We start from the raw sequence: 17,728 nt of genomic DNA, 5'->3' as shown, positions 1-17,728 counted from the left end.
TATATATATATATATATATATACACAGTATATACTGTATATATTACTCACACAACTGTTTAGGTCTTGTTTCTCACATGTCCTTTGACACTCTGTCCCTCTTTTTCCAGGATTTAAGCACTTGTAGAATGTCATTGGAGCCACACAGTCTAAAACAGGACAGCACATTAATGAGTAGCAGAAAACTTGCACACATCATACCAGTGTTGGCGTATCTCAGTAATGTCTCAAGTTTGAGTTTGGCAGGTGGTGTTGCAAAACAGGTATTTGCAGCTCACCTTCTTGACTGGAGCAGTGCAATTTGCCATGGGTACAAGTGCTGTAACATGACAAAACAAGGCAAGGAGATATCAAGAGTAACTATAGGATTTTTTATCAATAATAAATGAGTCATTAATGTGGTATGTTGATTTTTACCATTTAACACCATTATTGTAGAATATTCCTGATGGGTCTATGGCCTCGTCACCATTATAACAAGGACACTGGTCAGCAGGCACACAGCTGCCTGCTTTGTTGAGGTAGGTGCCCTCAGGACAGACACAGCCAAATACAGGTGTGAAGGACATTGAGCAATTGTAAGCATGTACACTGAGAAAGCGGCAGGTGTTGCCACAGCTGGTCACGCCGTAAGAGTACTTCATGTTGCCTGAACACTCAGTCACTGTATCTACAGAATAACACACCTTTGTAATGATTCATTGTTTCATTTCATGCCAAATCAATACAATGTGATTCAAATCCACATTAATAATATAATACTCACATTCACATTTACATTTCATGGCGTACATATAAACAAACAAATACTTATAAAGTTCTCACCACAGGGGTCAGAATCCATCCAACCCTGGAGAATGACTCCTCTGGCAGCACAGGCGTGGGCATAGTTGGACACGGCCGCACACATACACTTCCTAATATCTGCACATTTGCAGGTATCGTAGACACACCACTGCAGAGGATGAAACCAAAATGACATTAATAAAGGGGGATCTTTACATTTGTATATTATGTTTCATGTGCCATTTGATTAAAATGAAAAGAGTCTGTTTTGTGCAAAAAGACTCACTTGGTAGTAAATTTCAGGACGTATTTCTGAATGACACGGGGAAAAGATTCCGTTTGGGTTTGTAAGACAGGAACACCAGTCATTAGCCGTTTTCTCTGAATGAAAGAATAAAAACATTCAGCACAACTAAGACAAAAAGTAATAAAATGGATTAATATCAGAATGGGAAAACAAAACTTCTATTTATATTATGAACTATTCTTATATTCTCTCAAAATCCTTTTATCAGTGCATGTTGTATTAATGTTTATAAAACTAAGTACCTGTGTTCGAAGCCACACTACAGGGATTTTCTGGAAAAACTGTGCTTTTACCATCTGTACAACTGTACAAGTTTTTAGTCCATAAATTGACAAAGGTTAATGGTGTGCCCTCTATAATGCCTGATTGTGTTTTAAAGTCGTCTTCTTGGTTGTCATTATAGTTGCCACACAGACCTGAAATAATCAAGGTGTAGAATTAAAGGAAGTTAACATATTTAACAGTATATGATACATACATTGTTTAACAAGTTTTTCTTAAACTATGTGTGTAGTGGGTAGTTAGTGGGAGTTATTACTTACATTACTGGGGTCATTACAATCAAAATTACAAAATGATTTACTATCTTCTTTACTCACCACTCATCTTCCCTTTCTCTTCAGTGCTGGCTACAATATACAACTGCATGACAGGAGCCAACTGGATCTCTAGACGAAGGCTCTTCATATCAGCAATGATGAAAGAGGACGAGGGCTGGAAGATGCTCACAGGACCTGGCACAAAGAAACGATTGGGTAAGAAATAAAACAAGCCGCAAAAGATTTATATATAGACTCATGGCTGTATTAGATCAAAAGGGTGCTTCTACTAAATACTGAGCAAAGGGTCTGAATACTTAGGACCATGTGATATTTCAGTTTTTCTTTTTTAATAAATCTGCAAAAATGTCAACGATTCTGTGTTTTTCTGTCAATATGGGGTGCTGTGTGTACATTAATGAGGAAAAAAAATTAACTTAAATGATTTTAGCAAATGGCTGCAATATAACAAAGAGTGAAAAATTTAAGGGGGTCTGAATACTTTCCGTACCCACTGTATATATATATATATATAAAAAAACTTTGGTACATCTCAATCAGCTCCCTAGTTCAGTAGTCTGATCAGGGAGTCGCCATTCAATGCACATCATGACATGCAATAGAAGTTTTGAAAAGACAAACTGCTATTTAATTATATTTCAGCACAAATAGCATTACTAGACAGGTATTGGACATTATCTAGCTAACATTTATAATTAATTTATGGCTGAAATGTTGCAGGGATATGTAACACTAAAAAAGTATTTTTCATAATGTACTTTAAACAGCTTCAAAAATCATGTCATGTCTTCAGAAATAGAATAATTAGTGTCCCAAAATGTAGTTAGCATTAGATAGATATTGACCATAGATGGCACAAAATCTATTGGACATTTTAAAAGTCCTCTGCTGTTTGTACGGAGATCCGATATGTGGACCAAACTATCTGTTGTACACTAAAGTTAGACGAGCGTTTTGTGTTTGCTGGGGTCAACCCACCTTTAATGACAGGAAGCAGATATGGACTTTGGTTTTCATTCATTACGGATCCACTGGAGGAAAAACTAATCTGTTTTGTAACAACAACAAAATTTTTTATTCTATTGTTGTACTGTGATTATAATGAATAAACCTCAATGTATTTTTAAAATGTACAAAAAAAAATAAAAAAATAAAATAGTTAACTTAAAAATATAATTCTGTCATCATCTCTTCCTCGTGTTCTTCATATTACATTTTCATGCAATATTTTCAAGCTTCAAAAAGGGATGCAAAAGAACCATAAACATTAAAAAACAATTTGACTTCTGCACTGCAGGCTTTCTGAAGCCGTCTGATTTTTTTGTTACTGAAATTTAAGTCATTTTTCACTGAATTTCTTTTTCTCTAGACAGTTGTTAATGAGTGTGATCAAACTATTGTGCAATTAGTCATTAGAACTTGAGAATCAAATCATTCTGGTTCGTGAATGATTCATTCAGACTGATTTGTGCTCTAGATCAACAGATTCACTGAAAAGATCAAAGCAATTCAAAGAACATTCATTCATGAATCAGACACACATCACTACTTTACTCATGAACACGACATGAAATTTATTTTTGTTCTTCACAAAAGCTATCAATATATGGGTCATCTAAATGACTTTTTTGATACTTTCATGGTGCTTCTGCATGCATTTTGAAGCTTGAAAGTTACATTCTTTGTCATTGCATTAAAAAAAGCAAACAATACATTCTTTAAAAACTTGTATGGGTTTGAAGCAATGTGAGGGTGAGACAAGATATTCACGTTTTGGGTGAAAAATTCCTAAACTATCTTCAACAGGATGCCTCATCAACTTTTTTAAATAAGGGAGAACAGGGCTTGTTGTCTTATGGGGAATTTGTGATAAGGTCTATGTCAGTGAATTACACAAATGTGTGTTTTCTCTGGCAGTGTTTGCTTGCTCTAGCAAATACTTTAAAACCCCCTTAAATTAGAATGATTTCTTAAAACAGTATTCATAAACAGTAAATATTTTTGTAATAGCTTTTGTACAGTTAGGTGAACACAATAAAACCACACAGGGTGAAATTCAGATAAGGGTCAATTATGCTTAAGGAAGATGTTAATTGAAAAGTTGAACTATGTCCTTAGGACAGGGGCATTTTTCTTCATATCAGAGCTCGCCTTTCCACTTTAGCATTTTTTTAAATACTTTTTTGGATTAATTGTCTTATTTTCGTAAATTATTTCTTTTTAAATTTTGTATATAGTGTGACAACATATCTGACTATTACTTTGAGATAAAACATTATTTAATTAGTTAGATATTAATATTAAACAGAGCTTACGGTGATCCCTGTGGTGACAAGGGTAACTGAATTTAGACATGTTTCTGTTGGGGCCTGATCACACTGTGCCAGATTTCCCACCACCGCAATGTCACTGTCATTAGAGTGCTGAAAACAAACAAACAAACAAATAAAAACAATTCAATTCAGAATTTAAATAATTGATCATTTAAGGGAGTATCTTTTATTGCAGGTTAATGTACATTTGTTATACTGACAATCACAGACCTTAGTGAGAATGTAGTCACAGGTGCCATCAAAGGTAAATTGTTTTCCATCATAAGTGATGATATGAGACCCTCCCACAACGGAGCAGATCCCGGGACATTCCAGATCTATGCAGTTCCAGTGTCCAGCAGCACACTCACTGACACAGTATGGCAGTAATGTTATCGTGGGTATATTTTGTCAAATGTCTAGTGCATGTTTGTATGTTCTATTACAAATGACTCACCATGTTTTACAAGCTTGTGTGTATGACTCTCCTGATAGGTATATGTTGCCATTGTGCTCACATGGGCACTCATTCACAGGAATACAACCTTTCTTACCAATGTCATCCTCAATGGTGCCTTTACAAAAAGTAAGCAAAATGTTGTGCCATTTTTATTCAGTACTGTATGTTATAATCCAAACAGTTATCAGATTTAAGATTTGCTTGAATCTAGTGTAATACTTTAAGCATGGTTAGTTATTCTTGCAAGGAGAAGCTTCATTTGAATATAGACCTAACAAGTGGTAATGCTTAGGTGCAAAAAAACACCTCCTACTAAGAGGCTCCTAGCATTATGGATGCACCGATACCACTTTTTTTCAGAGCAAGTCCAATACCGATACTTTTTTTATTGTAGCCTACTTGCTTACACCGATACCTGTATTTTCATAGAATTTGTAATTTTTAAAAAGATTGGGTAGGGCCTACATCTAGGCCGCTGCACGTTCAATCAACTCAGTGTGCTTTGCTTATCAGTTTGCGCACATCAGCAGGCATGAATATTGAATATTTAACATTAATTTTAATAACGTACTTCATAGACATGCTTAATCTCTAATAACTCCATTCTACGCTCTGTTGTTGTTCTGTCTAGACACAGGACTGTTCACACGCGGTGTAGTATCAGTATTGGAGCATTTTTATGAGTATGAGTAAAGGAGAGCAGTATCGGGCCCGCATCCCTACCTAGCATTTTGTAAATTGTTTCTCACCATTAGGGCAGAAACAGCCGTCCACACAGTGTTCGGTACACAGTAGACTTGCATCTGGATCTGAGCAGGTGTTCTTGCATGGACTGCCACACTCCAGTTATTCCATGTTTAGAGGACATGTCATTGCTGCTCCACAGAATAAGACAGTGTGTCACAAAATGCACAATATTTCTATCTATCTATCATAATTTAATTTGTTTATAGCCCAGTCAACGTCCGAATATGATACTCATGACAGAGCTGTTCTGTCCTTCATGTTCCTGGTATTCCTCCAGCATGAGTGCACTGTCGTGAAATCTCTGTGAGCGTGTTGCAGAGACAGTCGTGATTGCCGTAACACTGACACAGGTCGTCTACACAGGCTTTTTCAAATGAACTCATGTCCATCACCCTGTAACAGTCAGCAAACCCTGGACTGCTGAGATACTGCTGGCAAACACTTGTCTGGGAGATAAAAATCTGTATATATACGGAATAGAACCATAACACATTTTAACAAATACTGAAACATATATAATATAAAAAAAACACAAGTGTGTGTTCACGCACACTTGGCGAATAAAGCTAATTCTGATTCTGATTCTGATACAATACCAGTCTTGAAATAATAAATGAGAATTAAAAGCAAATACTCTGTAATTCCAAACTATTTTCCACATATGTGACCTTGGACCACAAAACCAGTCATAAGGGTCAATTTTTTTGAAATTGAGATTTATACATCATCTGAAAGCTGAATAAATAAGCATTGATGTATGGTTTGTTTGATAGGACAATATTTGGCCGAGATACATCTATTTGAAAATCTGGAATCTGAGGGTGCAAAAAAATCTAAATATTGAGAAAATCGCCTTTAAAGTTCTCCAAATGAAGTTCTTAGCAATGCATATTACTAATCAAAAATTACGTTTTGATATATTTACGGTTGGAAATTTACAAAATATCTTCATGGAACATGATCTTTACTTAATATCCTACTGATTTTTGGCATTAAAAAAAATCTATAATTTTGACCCACAATGGGTTTTTTTTTTTTTTTGGCTATTGCTAAAAATATACCCAAGCGACTGGTTTTGTAGTCCAGGGTCACATATCAGAAAATGTATTAATGTTGTAATTAGTAATTTATATGAAACAATTAAAAAGAAACATTTCAATTTTATTTCTAGAATTGTGGGCACAGCCCCAAAATTTGCAACAACTAACATTTTTTGGTCATAATACCTGATTTTCGCAATGATCATTAAGGTGAAGATCGACATTCACACAGGATTCAGGTGAAAACACCTTCCAGTTGGCCAGACCATCTATACATGTTTCAAATGGTCAGATATCAACAAAATATGATGTCATTAAAATATGAATTACTGAACTACTTTAGCAGGTGATTTTATCATAATGAGGTTTACCACTGTCAGTTGAATCATCCGCCTTGATGCCATTGAAGTTTCCACAGAGTCCACAGGTCTGGCCTCGGTAACTCTCAGAAAGTTCAATCTGGGGAACATCATATAAAAATATAAGATTATTAGAGACTGGAGATTAGACCTTTTTTGACCTACTGGGTCACAAATATACTATACAGTAATTGTATATTTGAACAGAGAAATCGCATACCAACAAAGATTGGTCCTTCTCAAAAAAGACAGTCACTGCATATTTTTTAGAGACCTTAACACTTGATGCACTCAACTCGACTGTAATTTCATTCTTAGAGGTTGCATTATACAACCTGTTACAGCAAGTTGCAAAAAAAGTCAACATTCAACAAAAGAAAATGTTTTTAAGGAAAATCTTGGACATTTGGATGCAGTCTTAAGTGAATAAAAATAAACTCACACTTCACCGTCCATGATGATGTCATTGTTGGTGAGTTCAATGACTGTCCCCTGCAGATTTATTATGATTTTGCTGAAAATGATTGAGCCATTTACAGTCTCTCTTTGCATTTGGATGTTAAAATCGGATGTGCTGCTGGGACACATCACCACCAGAACATAGTTGCACGTGTCTGGCACTTGAAAGAAATGACCATCGAAGGTCTTGAAGTGGAAATTTCCCCATGTGCTGCAGATCGTGGACTGATGATCAGGATTTGGTTCTGCTAAACCAAGAGAGAGAATAGATATTAATAATATATCCGTATCTAGCACTGAAAAGGCAGTTTGAATTATTAAAAAAAAGCTATGATTTCATACCTCTAGTTACCATCACAGTTTTCATGCTGGGAGGGAACACTTAAAAAGAAGACGAGGAAGAGTTGAATCATGTTTTTAAGACAAAATGAAGGCATTTATTGTATAAGACAATGTGTAGGTCCATTAAAACATTTATATATATAAAAAAAAAAAAAATAGAGATATGTCAAGGTATGTGTTAATTATTATTATTTTTAAAATAATTATAACATTTTAATTACTTTGTAAATCAATCCAATTAGTACTGGGGCTAAATGTTTAATCATGTTAGGTGCAATTAATACATTTAAACATAATAAATGCTATTTATTAACAAAATAAAACAAATGAATGTGGACTAAACATGTAGTTTACTAACTTTGAAATAATATTTGTGTAATGGTGCCTTTTAAACTTTTATTATTAGTCTAATAAATACACACGTTCCCCTACATTTATCCAAGAAATGAATGTGCTACTTTCCCCAGCACTACAATCAATAAAAAAGTCATTACATTGACTCCCCTAATTAATACCTGTAAGTTACACACAACACATAAAAAGTAAATATTTACCAGCTGCTGTTGTCATGAAGTCCACTACAGAATCTGTTATGCCTTTCATTTGATTTCCCATATAGTCTATAAACATAAAAAACAGAGATACACATTTACAATCATTTTAAGTATTGCGAGATGAGAACAGAACTGATCTAATTTTTTAGTCAGCTAACCTGCTTGTACCGACTGCAGCCCCACCAGTAGGACGACCCATCTCAGCATGTACATCTGGGACATCCTCACAGCCCCCATGGAGAGAACAACCATCCTCAAGAGCTAATGTGAGCTACCTGTCAGCACTTGATCTTTTATAGTGAATATTAGATTTCTTTGGAAGAATGTAGTTAGAGATCACAAGGTGGAACCTATTATGCATTACCATGGGATTCTATCTTTTAATCAAAGAAATGTTTAATGTCCTATAGCTGTGTTTGAGTTTAAGCAATGCTTATGCAAACATTGGTGGGGAGAAATACTATTTGTGTTATCATTTCAAACGAAACATAGTTGCGCAGTATGAAGCACAGTAAACTATTCAATAAATATCTACCTTTTCAGTAACTGTTCCTGGTTCTGGGTTAGCAAGGTATTTGCATTTACTGTAAAGAGACCCTGTTATGCAGTAAGACACAATATTGGCAGATATTTGTCTATATTTCACTCTACAAATGAAAATAATTTCATACAAAGCCAAAGCATGATCAACCGTTGCATGTTGCAGAACAACACACAGAGTGGCATGCTGTCTGGAATGCCACAAACACTGACAAGCGAATTTATATAAAACGTGAAATGTTCCAGTATTGCTGGACTTTTGAAATGCTGGTCAGCCAATCAATGTTGTATTACCTTCAGAGTCAGCATGCACTGGCCTTCAATGGTATATGTACACATACTTTTCCATTGGCTTGCGCATAAAAATACATAACTTGCTGCCTTTATAATTCCTGTTTTGTGTGCCATTTTAAACATAGGATCAACTCAATTAACTTTAGGATTAAATCTGATCAAAATTGCGATTTATAAATGAGATCCTAGGCTTCATTTCTCCTACTGCACCACATCGTCACCCCATAGTTGATAGACCACTTGATAGACTTCCACCGAAAGTCAATATTTAAATATATAAGATATTTCTGATTGAATGCAATATCATGTAAGATGAATAACCAGCTGATCCACTGTTGCTTTTCTAATGCCTTCTGTTTAATTATTTACTCTTATGTTAAATCCATATATACTGTGTCATCCCTAATGTTCCTTGTTTCTGTTGCATTGCATGCGAAAAAATGTCTGGTAAAGAACTTACACTGTTAGACTTTGCTGTAATTTAACAGTTACGTACCGCAAAAAAAACCCAGTAAACTACCATATATGTGTTTTACGGTTAACTACTGTAATATGCACTGCATTATGGGTATATTTATGCCATTTACAGTCATTTACTGTATATGGGAATCTGCGGTATTTACTGTTTGCTCAAAAGCAGTAGTGCTACTGTAAATTGTTCTGCTAATGAAAAACATGAATCTGCATTCTCAATTTAATGTCTGGGTAAGCACAAGTGTGGTGAAATAAATGCATTTTTAAAATGATTAAAAAATAAAATATATAAACTTTGCTTACACCCCACAAAATTTACATTTTATTCGCGCGCAAAGCCCGCGCAACAACCTGGCAGAGGTTAAATAAACTGAGGCTTGTGTCAGTGCGCGCATAACGGACTTCCCCTCTGAGTGAACCGCCAGACGTCAGCTGCGAGCTTTCCTGTGGTAAGTAGCCCAAAAATTAAATTTTATTCGCTAGCGCAAAGCCCGTGCAACAACCTGGCAGAGGTTATATAAACTGAGGCTTCTGTGAATCGCCAGACGTCAGCTGCGAGTTTTCCTGTGGTAAGTACTTTTCACTTACTTTTAAAACGTAAACCATTACCAATATCAATGAAATTTAAAAATATGAAAAAAGTAACGTTAAATATAAAATCTAATTATAGGCTATTACTAGAACAGTCTGAGGGAAATGTTCGTTTTCCTCAAAAACTGCCGCTTTCATTAAACTCATTCAATTGTCCTGCAACTGACTGACTGTCTTTTCCAGTACAGATGTCTGATGATTTTTCGACTTTTTAACTGCTAGTTATGGTATATTTTACTCGTCAGTTAAACGAATACCGTTAAATGTGTGACGTCATTTTAAATAGCACGAGCGCTCTCTCTCTCTCTCTCTCTCTCTCTCTTGCGTGCGCCTTCTCTCTCGCTCGCTCTCTAAATAAATAAAACATTTACGCCAGTGCAGAGAAAATATATATATATTAAAGTAAAATTATAATCAATTAATTCAAGAAAGAAAATGCATTCTTTATTATGGCTTCTTGTTTGTTAATAGAAGCAAGGTCTCATCAAAGTCAGTATTCTCTTAAGTTTCATATTAATTATTTTTTTACATTTTATTGTATATATTCGCCAGTAATTTACCGCAAAAATACGATAAAAAGTCTAACAGTGTAGATACATCACATGGCCATTACAATTATTACATTAAGTGTATTTACACATTATCCCATAGGAAAAATGTATTGCTCAGTGGTTGCGTTTCCTAAGCTCAGGAGACTTAGATGAGATTCTCATACATTCTGGTTCCTGTGGCTCAGTGGTAGAGCATTGCGTTAGCAGCGCAAAAGGTTGTGGGTTCAATTCTGAGGGAACACATAATGGTAAAAAATGTACAGTCTGAATGCACTGTAAGTTGCTTTGGATAAAAGCGTCTACTAAATGCATAAATTATTAAATTAATTATATATCTCTCATTTTAGTATCGACAGCATTTCAGATGTTTCTCCTAAAATTCCTTAGGAGAAATGGAATTAGACACAAATGAGACATGAGAAACATTTGAGAAAAAAAGAGTCAAAACAGAGAATGTGGTGGAAGAAACATAGAATATCTCTTTATTGTCTTGCTGCAATCTCTATCAAGACTCCATTATAGGAATATTTTATTGCTCAGTGGTTGCTCTTTCTAAGACCAGGCGAATTCTCACTTAGATTCACTTAAGAATCATCTTTGTCACAGATATTTTTTCCTAGAATTCCTCTGGAGACAAATGAGACCATTTTTAAATCCTTAGGAGAAATAAAAGTAGACACAACTGAGACATGAGAAAATTCTGAAAGAAAGGAATCCGAAATGACAATGGGAGAGAAATGTGTGAGAAACATGGGAGATCTCTTTATTGTCTTGCTGTAATCTCTTGCAAGACTCCATTATAAAAATGTAAGAACATCTCACTGCTCAGGGGTTGCTTTTTTGATTGCAATGGGGTTTTTCACCTTTAATGGGCAGGACAGTAGGAGTAGGGTCAGGAAACAATCGGACAGGTGAGAATTGAACAGGAGCAGGAAAGTACCTTTAGCTGGGATTCAAACCCATGCTGTTTAAGGTGCAGTTGTGCCTTCACGTCGATGTGCTGCCCACAAGACTATGGCTCTGACAGAGGTTATTCTACGCTCCGGATACTTAGGGGTGATTCTCTTATATGTCTCATTGAGATATCAGCTTTGTCTTAAGATGTCTTCAGTTTTATTTTAGGAGAAACGTTACACTTTTACTAATATTGTAAATACTAAAACTATCATTTAAATAGCATTAAACATTTCAGAATATCAAGGGATACTAGTTTAAATGTTTACATTTATCTTCAATTTCCAGCATTGTATATACACCACATTTTTGATTGAAATGGTGTGGATAAATGACATTGAAGCTAACCAGAGGGACGACAAATAAAATTAAAAAAAAGAGATCTGAAATGAGGTTACCTTAAGATTGAATGGAAACTTTTGCTCAAGTCTCCTGCTTCTCAAACTTGTCTCCTGAGACAAAAACTCTAACTCTCTCACAATGGTCTCCTTTAACGCTTTAGAAGAGATCTCAACAACATCACACACTGTGCTCAGATATTTCTCCTAGTCTAAAGACACAGGTGGTCTCATATTTGTCTCCTCCAATGTTTCAAACAAGATCTCAACAACATCGCACACTGTGCTCAGATTTTTCTCTTTAGCTAGAGACGCTGGATCTCTCACATTTGTCTTCTCAAAATTTTAGAAGCGATCTCAACAACATCACACACTGTGCTCAGATTTTTCTCCTACACTAAAGACTCGAGAGCTCTCACATTTGTCTCCTCTAAGTTTCAGAAGTGATCTCAATAACTTTACAAAGTGTGCACCAAGTCAAATGCCTCAATATGAGCTCAAACATGTCTACCATATAATATGTATTAATAATCAAATTAGTCAATTAATAATCAAGACTGAGTCATAAGCCATTTATGTACCTTTCAGCAAAGAAAGCTCCAGGGTTACATTTTCTGTAAATCAGTTTTGATTTAGGCATCCGGTACATTACTATTTCCAACAACAAATTATGTGCCTATAAGTACATAAACATTGTCTTATAAAAAGTAACATTATCCTTATTTCTGCATAATTTCTCTCTCAATAGCCTTTAACTCTGAATTTATGACCCCCCTTTATTTAGTGCCTTTCAAATACCTCACTTGATGCACACTTTGTAAAATTGTTGAGATCTCTTCTAAAGCTTTACAGGAGACAGATATGAGACCCCAAGATTATTTAGCTAAAGAAACAAATCTAAGCACAGTGTGTGATGTTGTTGAGATCTCTTCTAAAGCTTTAAAGGAGACCATTGTAAGATTGTTAGAGTTTTTATCTCAGGAGACAAGTTTGAGAAGCAGGAGACTCAAGCAAAAATCTCAATTCGATCTTAAAGTAACCTCATTTCTGCCTAGGAGAAATATTTGAGATGTTAAAGAGATCTCACTTTTGATTTTTCTTTCCTATGGGATCTACCTCCCAAAACACAACCTGTTCATGTTTGTTAAAAGATTTTGATACTTGATTAATGCTCTGTTTTCTTGTAGGATGCATTAGATATCCTGTCAGTACAAGTTTCAGATCTGGTATATAATTTTTTTTTTTCATGATTAATCCATATATTTTTGAAATACAGGATCTTTAATGTACTGCTAAAGTTTAGGAGGGATTCTGACATTCTCATAATGAAAGCTGCTCTTTTAAAAACAGGATAACAAAGTCAACATGCTGACAAATCATATTGCATGAGATGTCAGTAACTGAATATTATGGTTTTTATTACTGAAAGAGCAAACCTGTCATGCAGTGACAGTGGACAAACTGTCACATGACTGTCTATAAACCAGCAATATAAAAGCATACACTAGATGCACTAGATAATTTCAGCTAGGACACGCTTGTGATCTCAGAGTTTTACATGCTTTGATGATCATAACATTTTAAAACAATTTAATTGTATCATGCAATTTCGCTGCTCACTTAAAACATGATTTGAACCTACTGACTATTTGGTTATTCACTTTCATACCATTTCTGTAGCTCAAAAAGTAGATCGTGTCACTAGCGCCATGATCTACACCATTTGGCCATGATCTACAAGGTTCTGGCCAAATGGTGTAAAAAATATTACAGTTTTTGCCTATTGCTTGAACACTAGTATAAATATACACCATGTAAATATGCCAGAATTAGTAACAATAACTACTTTTCATCTGCAGTCCCTAGGCAGGTAACATAAAACTAACATAAGGACAGCCAACAATAATACAACATTCATTCACTATAAATGAAAAGATACACATAATGGTGACATATACATTGACAACAAACAACAAAACAAAACAGAAATACATGATGGAGAAGACATTGTTCATTGTGCTTGTGTGTAAAGTTTTGACACAATGAGCCGAAGTTTTGCAAAAAGTGTTCAAGCAATAGGCAAAAACTGTATATATGCATATACAAATATGTGATCATAAACAAAATATAAATAAATACAATTTTATAAAATAAATAAAAGACTCAATATGAATGCGCTTAGGTTTAAGATGCTTTTTATTGCTTTTAATTTCAAACACAAGCAAAATAGTACGCATTTTTAAGAAAAGAAAAAAAGAGACCTATAGATAAAGTTTTAGAGATGTTAAACAAAGCATGTGTAATTTAAATTAATTTCCAAACAAGGTTTTTCACAGAATTCATATTTCAGTGACTTCGTGTGGATGATTTACTGCTGCTGCTCACGGAAGTCCTAAGCTGCGTTTTCTTTGGCTGTCTTCAATGAGTGTGTGGCCCACTCCCGCTTTATGACAGTTAGTTCTGCTACAGGCGCACTCCTCAACATGGATGTACGCGTAGGCCACTACGTCTCCATTTATGCAACTAAGATTCACTGTGCGATTGCTTGCGCGAGTGACCTGGCAACAGGTACAAGAGGACAATCCAGGTTCAGTGTACCTACAAATGTGAGAAAGAGAGAACAACACATGTAAACACATTTCAAACTTAGGATGCCAATTATGACGTAACAGAGTCTGTGTCTACTCACCTGCTAAAACTAGCACAGTCTCCACCACAAAATGTCAGGTCCATTCTCTTCTCTGACTGACAGTCGTTGTGATTTATGTAATCGAGAACGGTCTGTACTTGACATCCCTTCATTTGGTCCGAACCTTCAAACACAGACAATTGAACACACATAGACATATAAATCAACCAAAATTCACATTGTTTTCTTTACAAAAACACTCACAAACTTTGCAGCAGCCATCAGATGACAGCTGAACGGTGCCCTGTAGAGCGAATCACAAAGGCAGAATGTCATCAATGTGATTTAATCACCATGATCAGTCAGTCTAACATGTAAATGTGTGTTTGTATGATACATGAAGTACTGACAGGCTGGCAGTTGGAAATGTTGAAAGGAGGACACTGGACTGTGTATTTGTTGGTGATGAACTGTCCATTAACTTTAGTACACGTGATTCTATCACAGCCCTGATTTGCAGAGGGCAAAGTCTCTCCTTCCTACGAACAAAAAGAGAACAAGGTCAAATTCACTGCAAAAATATTAGGTTTGTTAGGAGGAATGAGATTTTTGAGGAATAATGGCTTAAAGTTGGGTCTTTTCCTCACACAAATTCAGAAAACTTTACTGTAGTACTAGTATTTTAATTATGCTTTTCTGTCCGCGATGATGACAATCCCCTTCCCTTGTATGGGGAAAAAAAGCAACATGAACAGTTTCATTTTGTGTTCAAAGAAAGAAAATATTGGTGGGTGGGTAGACTACATTTTTTACATTTATAATTAATTTAACTTTTGAACATCTATTCCTTTAAGTTCCATTTGACCTGAATATTCCACACCTCGAGGCAACTGAACCTTTTACATTTGACTTTACCTTCAGTATATGATCGACGCCATTGACATTGACAATGCAGTGAGTTTGCACACACTTTCCACAGCAGTCGTCAAAGTTTGTATCATCATATTCATAACCCTGTGAAAAATAAACATCAAATGAAGTCAATGAAATTATACTCAGTCCTGAGACAAGCTGATCAGAAGCTTGTCATGCCACTTACAGGATCACATTTCTTATTGCACTGCACAAGTTCACATTTGATCAGGAAGAACTGCGTTTTAGGATCCATGTCCCACGTACAGCTGCATTCCTGACAGTCAACAACGTGGATGTCGGTACCAGGCTGGGGGAAGTGATTGGAGAGAGATGAGCATGTAAAGCTTAATTATTACATAAAAAAATCTGAAATGTTTTTTTTTTTAAGTATTATTACAGTCATTTTAGTTACCTCATACTCCACATTTTTGTGGACGCACACTTTCTTTGGCTCTGAGGTGGCAAACAACAACAAATAAAACTATACAGAATGATATTACAGACACCATCTGAGACAAAAATAAGCATACAAATGTCACAAAAATGAACTGAAGTGTGAATAATAGCAATACCGCATTTGATTATTGGACAGCATTTTCCATCAGGCACTTCCAGGACTGGTGCATATCCGACTGCACACTTTGTATCCATAGGTGGGCACATGTTGACATCACAATCTACATCACACAAATCAAAAGGAAGATGTGAACCCAAACAATGTTATCTGAATATATCGATTACCAAGCCACATACTTTTTTTTTATTTTGTGTCCCTCTTCCTATATTGCATTGTCAGTATGGAAATGAGCTGGCTGCTTCTGTGTTCTTTAATTTGTGCAGTAGATCAGCCACAACTTTCCACTCCCATTTGTGCTTTTATGGGATTGCGGATTAAATGTTAATTTGACCTGTTTAGTAAATCTGATCCTATGTGCATTGATTGTTGAAAATAACAATTGACATTTGCAGAATTGAAAATGTCATCATAACCACTTTGTCATTTAACCTGTGACAGAGACTATTTTATTTTCTTGCGCCACATCAAAGCAAAGAGACTCAATGAGATGCAAGGAAATCACAGATCATGACTGCATTGTTTTCAGTTAAAATGTTCAATTATAGTAATTTTGAAGGAACATATTCAAAATTCAAGCACTGAATACAAAGCATATTGGGTTTGACAGGACATCATTGCTATTAATTTCAATAATTACGGAATCAAATATAAAGATTGTGAATACCAGTTTACTCACAGTCACATGCATAATATTCGCAGCAGTGATACTCATCGTAGACAAGCACTGGGTCTTTGCCATTTTCACAGGTGATGTTCTGCAGTGGAGGGCATTCCAATGGGATAACTTCTATGATGCAGTCTTCTGTGCACCTCGCCATATAGCAGTGACAAAGGTAGAAGATCTCACTGAACTGGTGATAATGAGAAAAGTACTAGAATTAGAAAGACTGATACATGTAAAATTACAATGTAGTGTATGTTATTTTCTTTGGAATATTTAAATGGCAACATGGATACTTATAAAAGTACATTCCTCCAGTAGAAAAAAAATTACACTATATGAAGGGGTCATGACATGGAGAATCAAAATGTTCTTGATATTAACACATAAGAGGTTCCTCAACAGTAATAAGTTTCAGAACTCAAAACTAACTGCCCAGTTTAAAATATGAATTATTCTTTTCTACCCTTCTGAAAACAGGAGAATCGTGATGTCCTCGACCCGCCCCTTAATGTACATCATATGTAATTGTATGTAATCAAGGAGGTTATGTCTGTTCATCAATCACAACAGTGATACATGTTGTGGTTGCGTTGTATAAATTTTGACTGCCTTGGTATATGACTCTGGCTCAAACATATATGTCCTTACCACAGCGCTTGCCATCTCGAGTATCAAAATACATGACATGCTGTAAAGCAGGACATGGATATGGTGCAATAGATTTAGCCAATCAAAACAGTGGGCATTTACGTCAGTTTCTGCAAGAGGTCGCCCCTTGACATTGAGTGGTTTTCACAGAGAGTGAAAATGTGGATGGAAAATTATCATTTTTACAAATATTGGACCTCTGATGTAAAAAATCTTTATAAACTAACCTCAAGAAACAATATCAAAATCTGAAACTGCATTTCATGACCCCTTGAAACAAAAATTAAAAGAAAGTATATTAAATAGTACATTTTTGGCCCATTCCGGACATTCGCAAGGTAGAGTTGGTGTAGGAGTAGGTGTAGGGGTAGGTGTAGTACTGGAAACCAACAATGTAGATGTAAATGCTGTTGTTGTTGTAGTAGGCTTTGTGGTAGCTGTCGGTGTAGGGGTAGCTGATGTTGTAGGTTCTGGTGTTGTTGTAGTAGACTTTGTTGTAGTTGTCGGTGTTGGGGTAAATGATGTGGTAGGTTCTGGTGATGTTGTAGTTTTCGGAGTAGGGGTAGATGATGTGGTAGGTTCTGGTGTTGTAGTAGACTTAGTGGTAGTTGTCGGGGGTGGGGGAGAT

General features: G+C 35.6%; 1 protein-coding gene, 1 long non-coding RNA gene and 1 pseudogene across 2 annotated transcripts in view; 1 reads left to right on the top strand and 2 right to left on the bottom strand.

Moving 5' to 3' along the window:
* LOC107673224 (mucin-2-like) overlaps positions 1-8,177 on the bottom strand; it is a 41,692-nt pseudogene extending 33,515 nt beyond the window's left edge.
* A 5,726-nt stretch (positions 8,178-13,903) lies between these two features.
* On the bottom strand, positions 13,904-15,882 carry LOC107673240 (intestinal mucin-like protein). Its single transcript, XM_016466758.1, has 8 exons — positions 15,784-15,882; positions 15,624-15,664; positions 15,396-15,518; positions 15,212-15,310; positions 14,707-14,835; positions 14,561-14,600; positions 14,357-14,480; positions 13,904-14,265 (listed from the first exon to the last, which is right to left on the bottom strand). Exons 1-8 carry the CDS (start codon positions 15,872-15,874, stop codon positions 14,049-14,051), a joined length of 864 nt encoding a protein of 287 aa, XP_016322244.1. The 5' UTR covers positions 15,875-15,882; the 3' UTR covers positions 13,904-14,048.
* A 1,554-nt stretch (positions 15,883-17,436) lies between these two features.
* Positions 17,437-17,728, top strand: part of LOC107673244 (uncharacterized) — a 1,004-nt gene continuing 712 nt past the window's right edge. The window contains exons 1-2 of the long non-coding RNA XR_001632383.1: positions 17,437-17,471; positions 17,550-17,630. This is a non-coding gene — a long non-coding RNA (uncharacterized LOC107673244). The remainder of the gene's footprint in view (positions 17,472-17,549; positions 17,631-17,728) is intronic.

This window comes from Sinocyclocheilus anshuiensis, unplaced genomic scaffold, assembly GCF_001515605.1.
Source record: "Sinocyclocheilus anshuiensis isolate Anshui unplaced genomic scaffold, SAMN03320099.WGS_v1.1 scaffold68, whole genome shotgun sequence".
Classification (NCBI taxonomy): Eukaryota; Metazoa; Chordata; class Actinopteri; order Cypriniformes; family Cyprinidae; genus Sinocyclocheilus; species Sinocyclocheilus anshuiensis.
Note: the sequence above shows the minus strand (reverse complement) of the source record. Positions and strands in the feature narration are given on the sequence as shown.

Excerpts from the sequence above, each read along its gene's own strand:
- LOC107673240 (XM_016466758.1), bottom strand. The coding sequence starts at position 15,874 with ATGTGCCCACCTATGGATACAAAGTGTGCAGTCGGATATGCACCAGTC. Across the intron at positions 15,519-15,623 it reads ACAAAAATGTGGAGTATGAG|CCTGGTACCGACATCCACGT; the intron begins GTAACTAAAATG and ends CACTTCCCCCAG. Across the intron at positions 15,311-15,395 it reads GCAATAAGAAATGTGATCCT|GGTTATGAATATGATGATAC; the intron begins GTAAGTGGCATG and ends TATTTTTCACAG.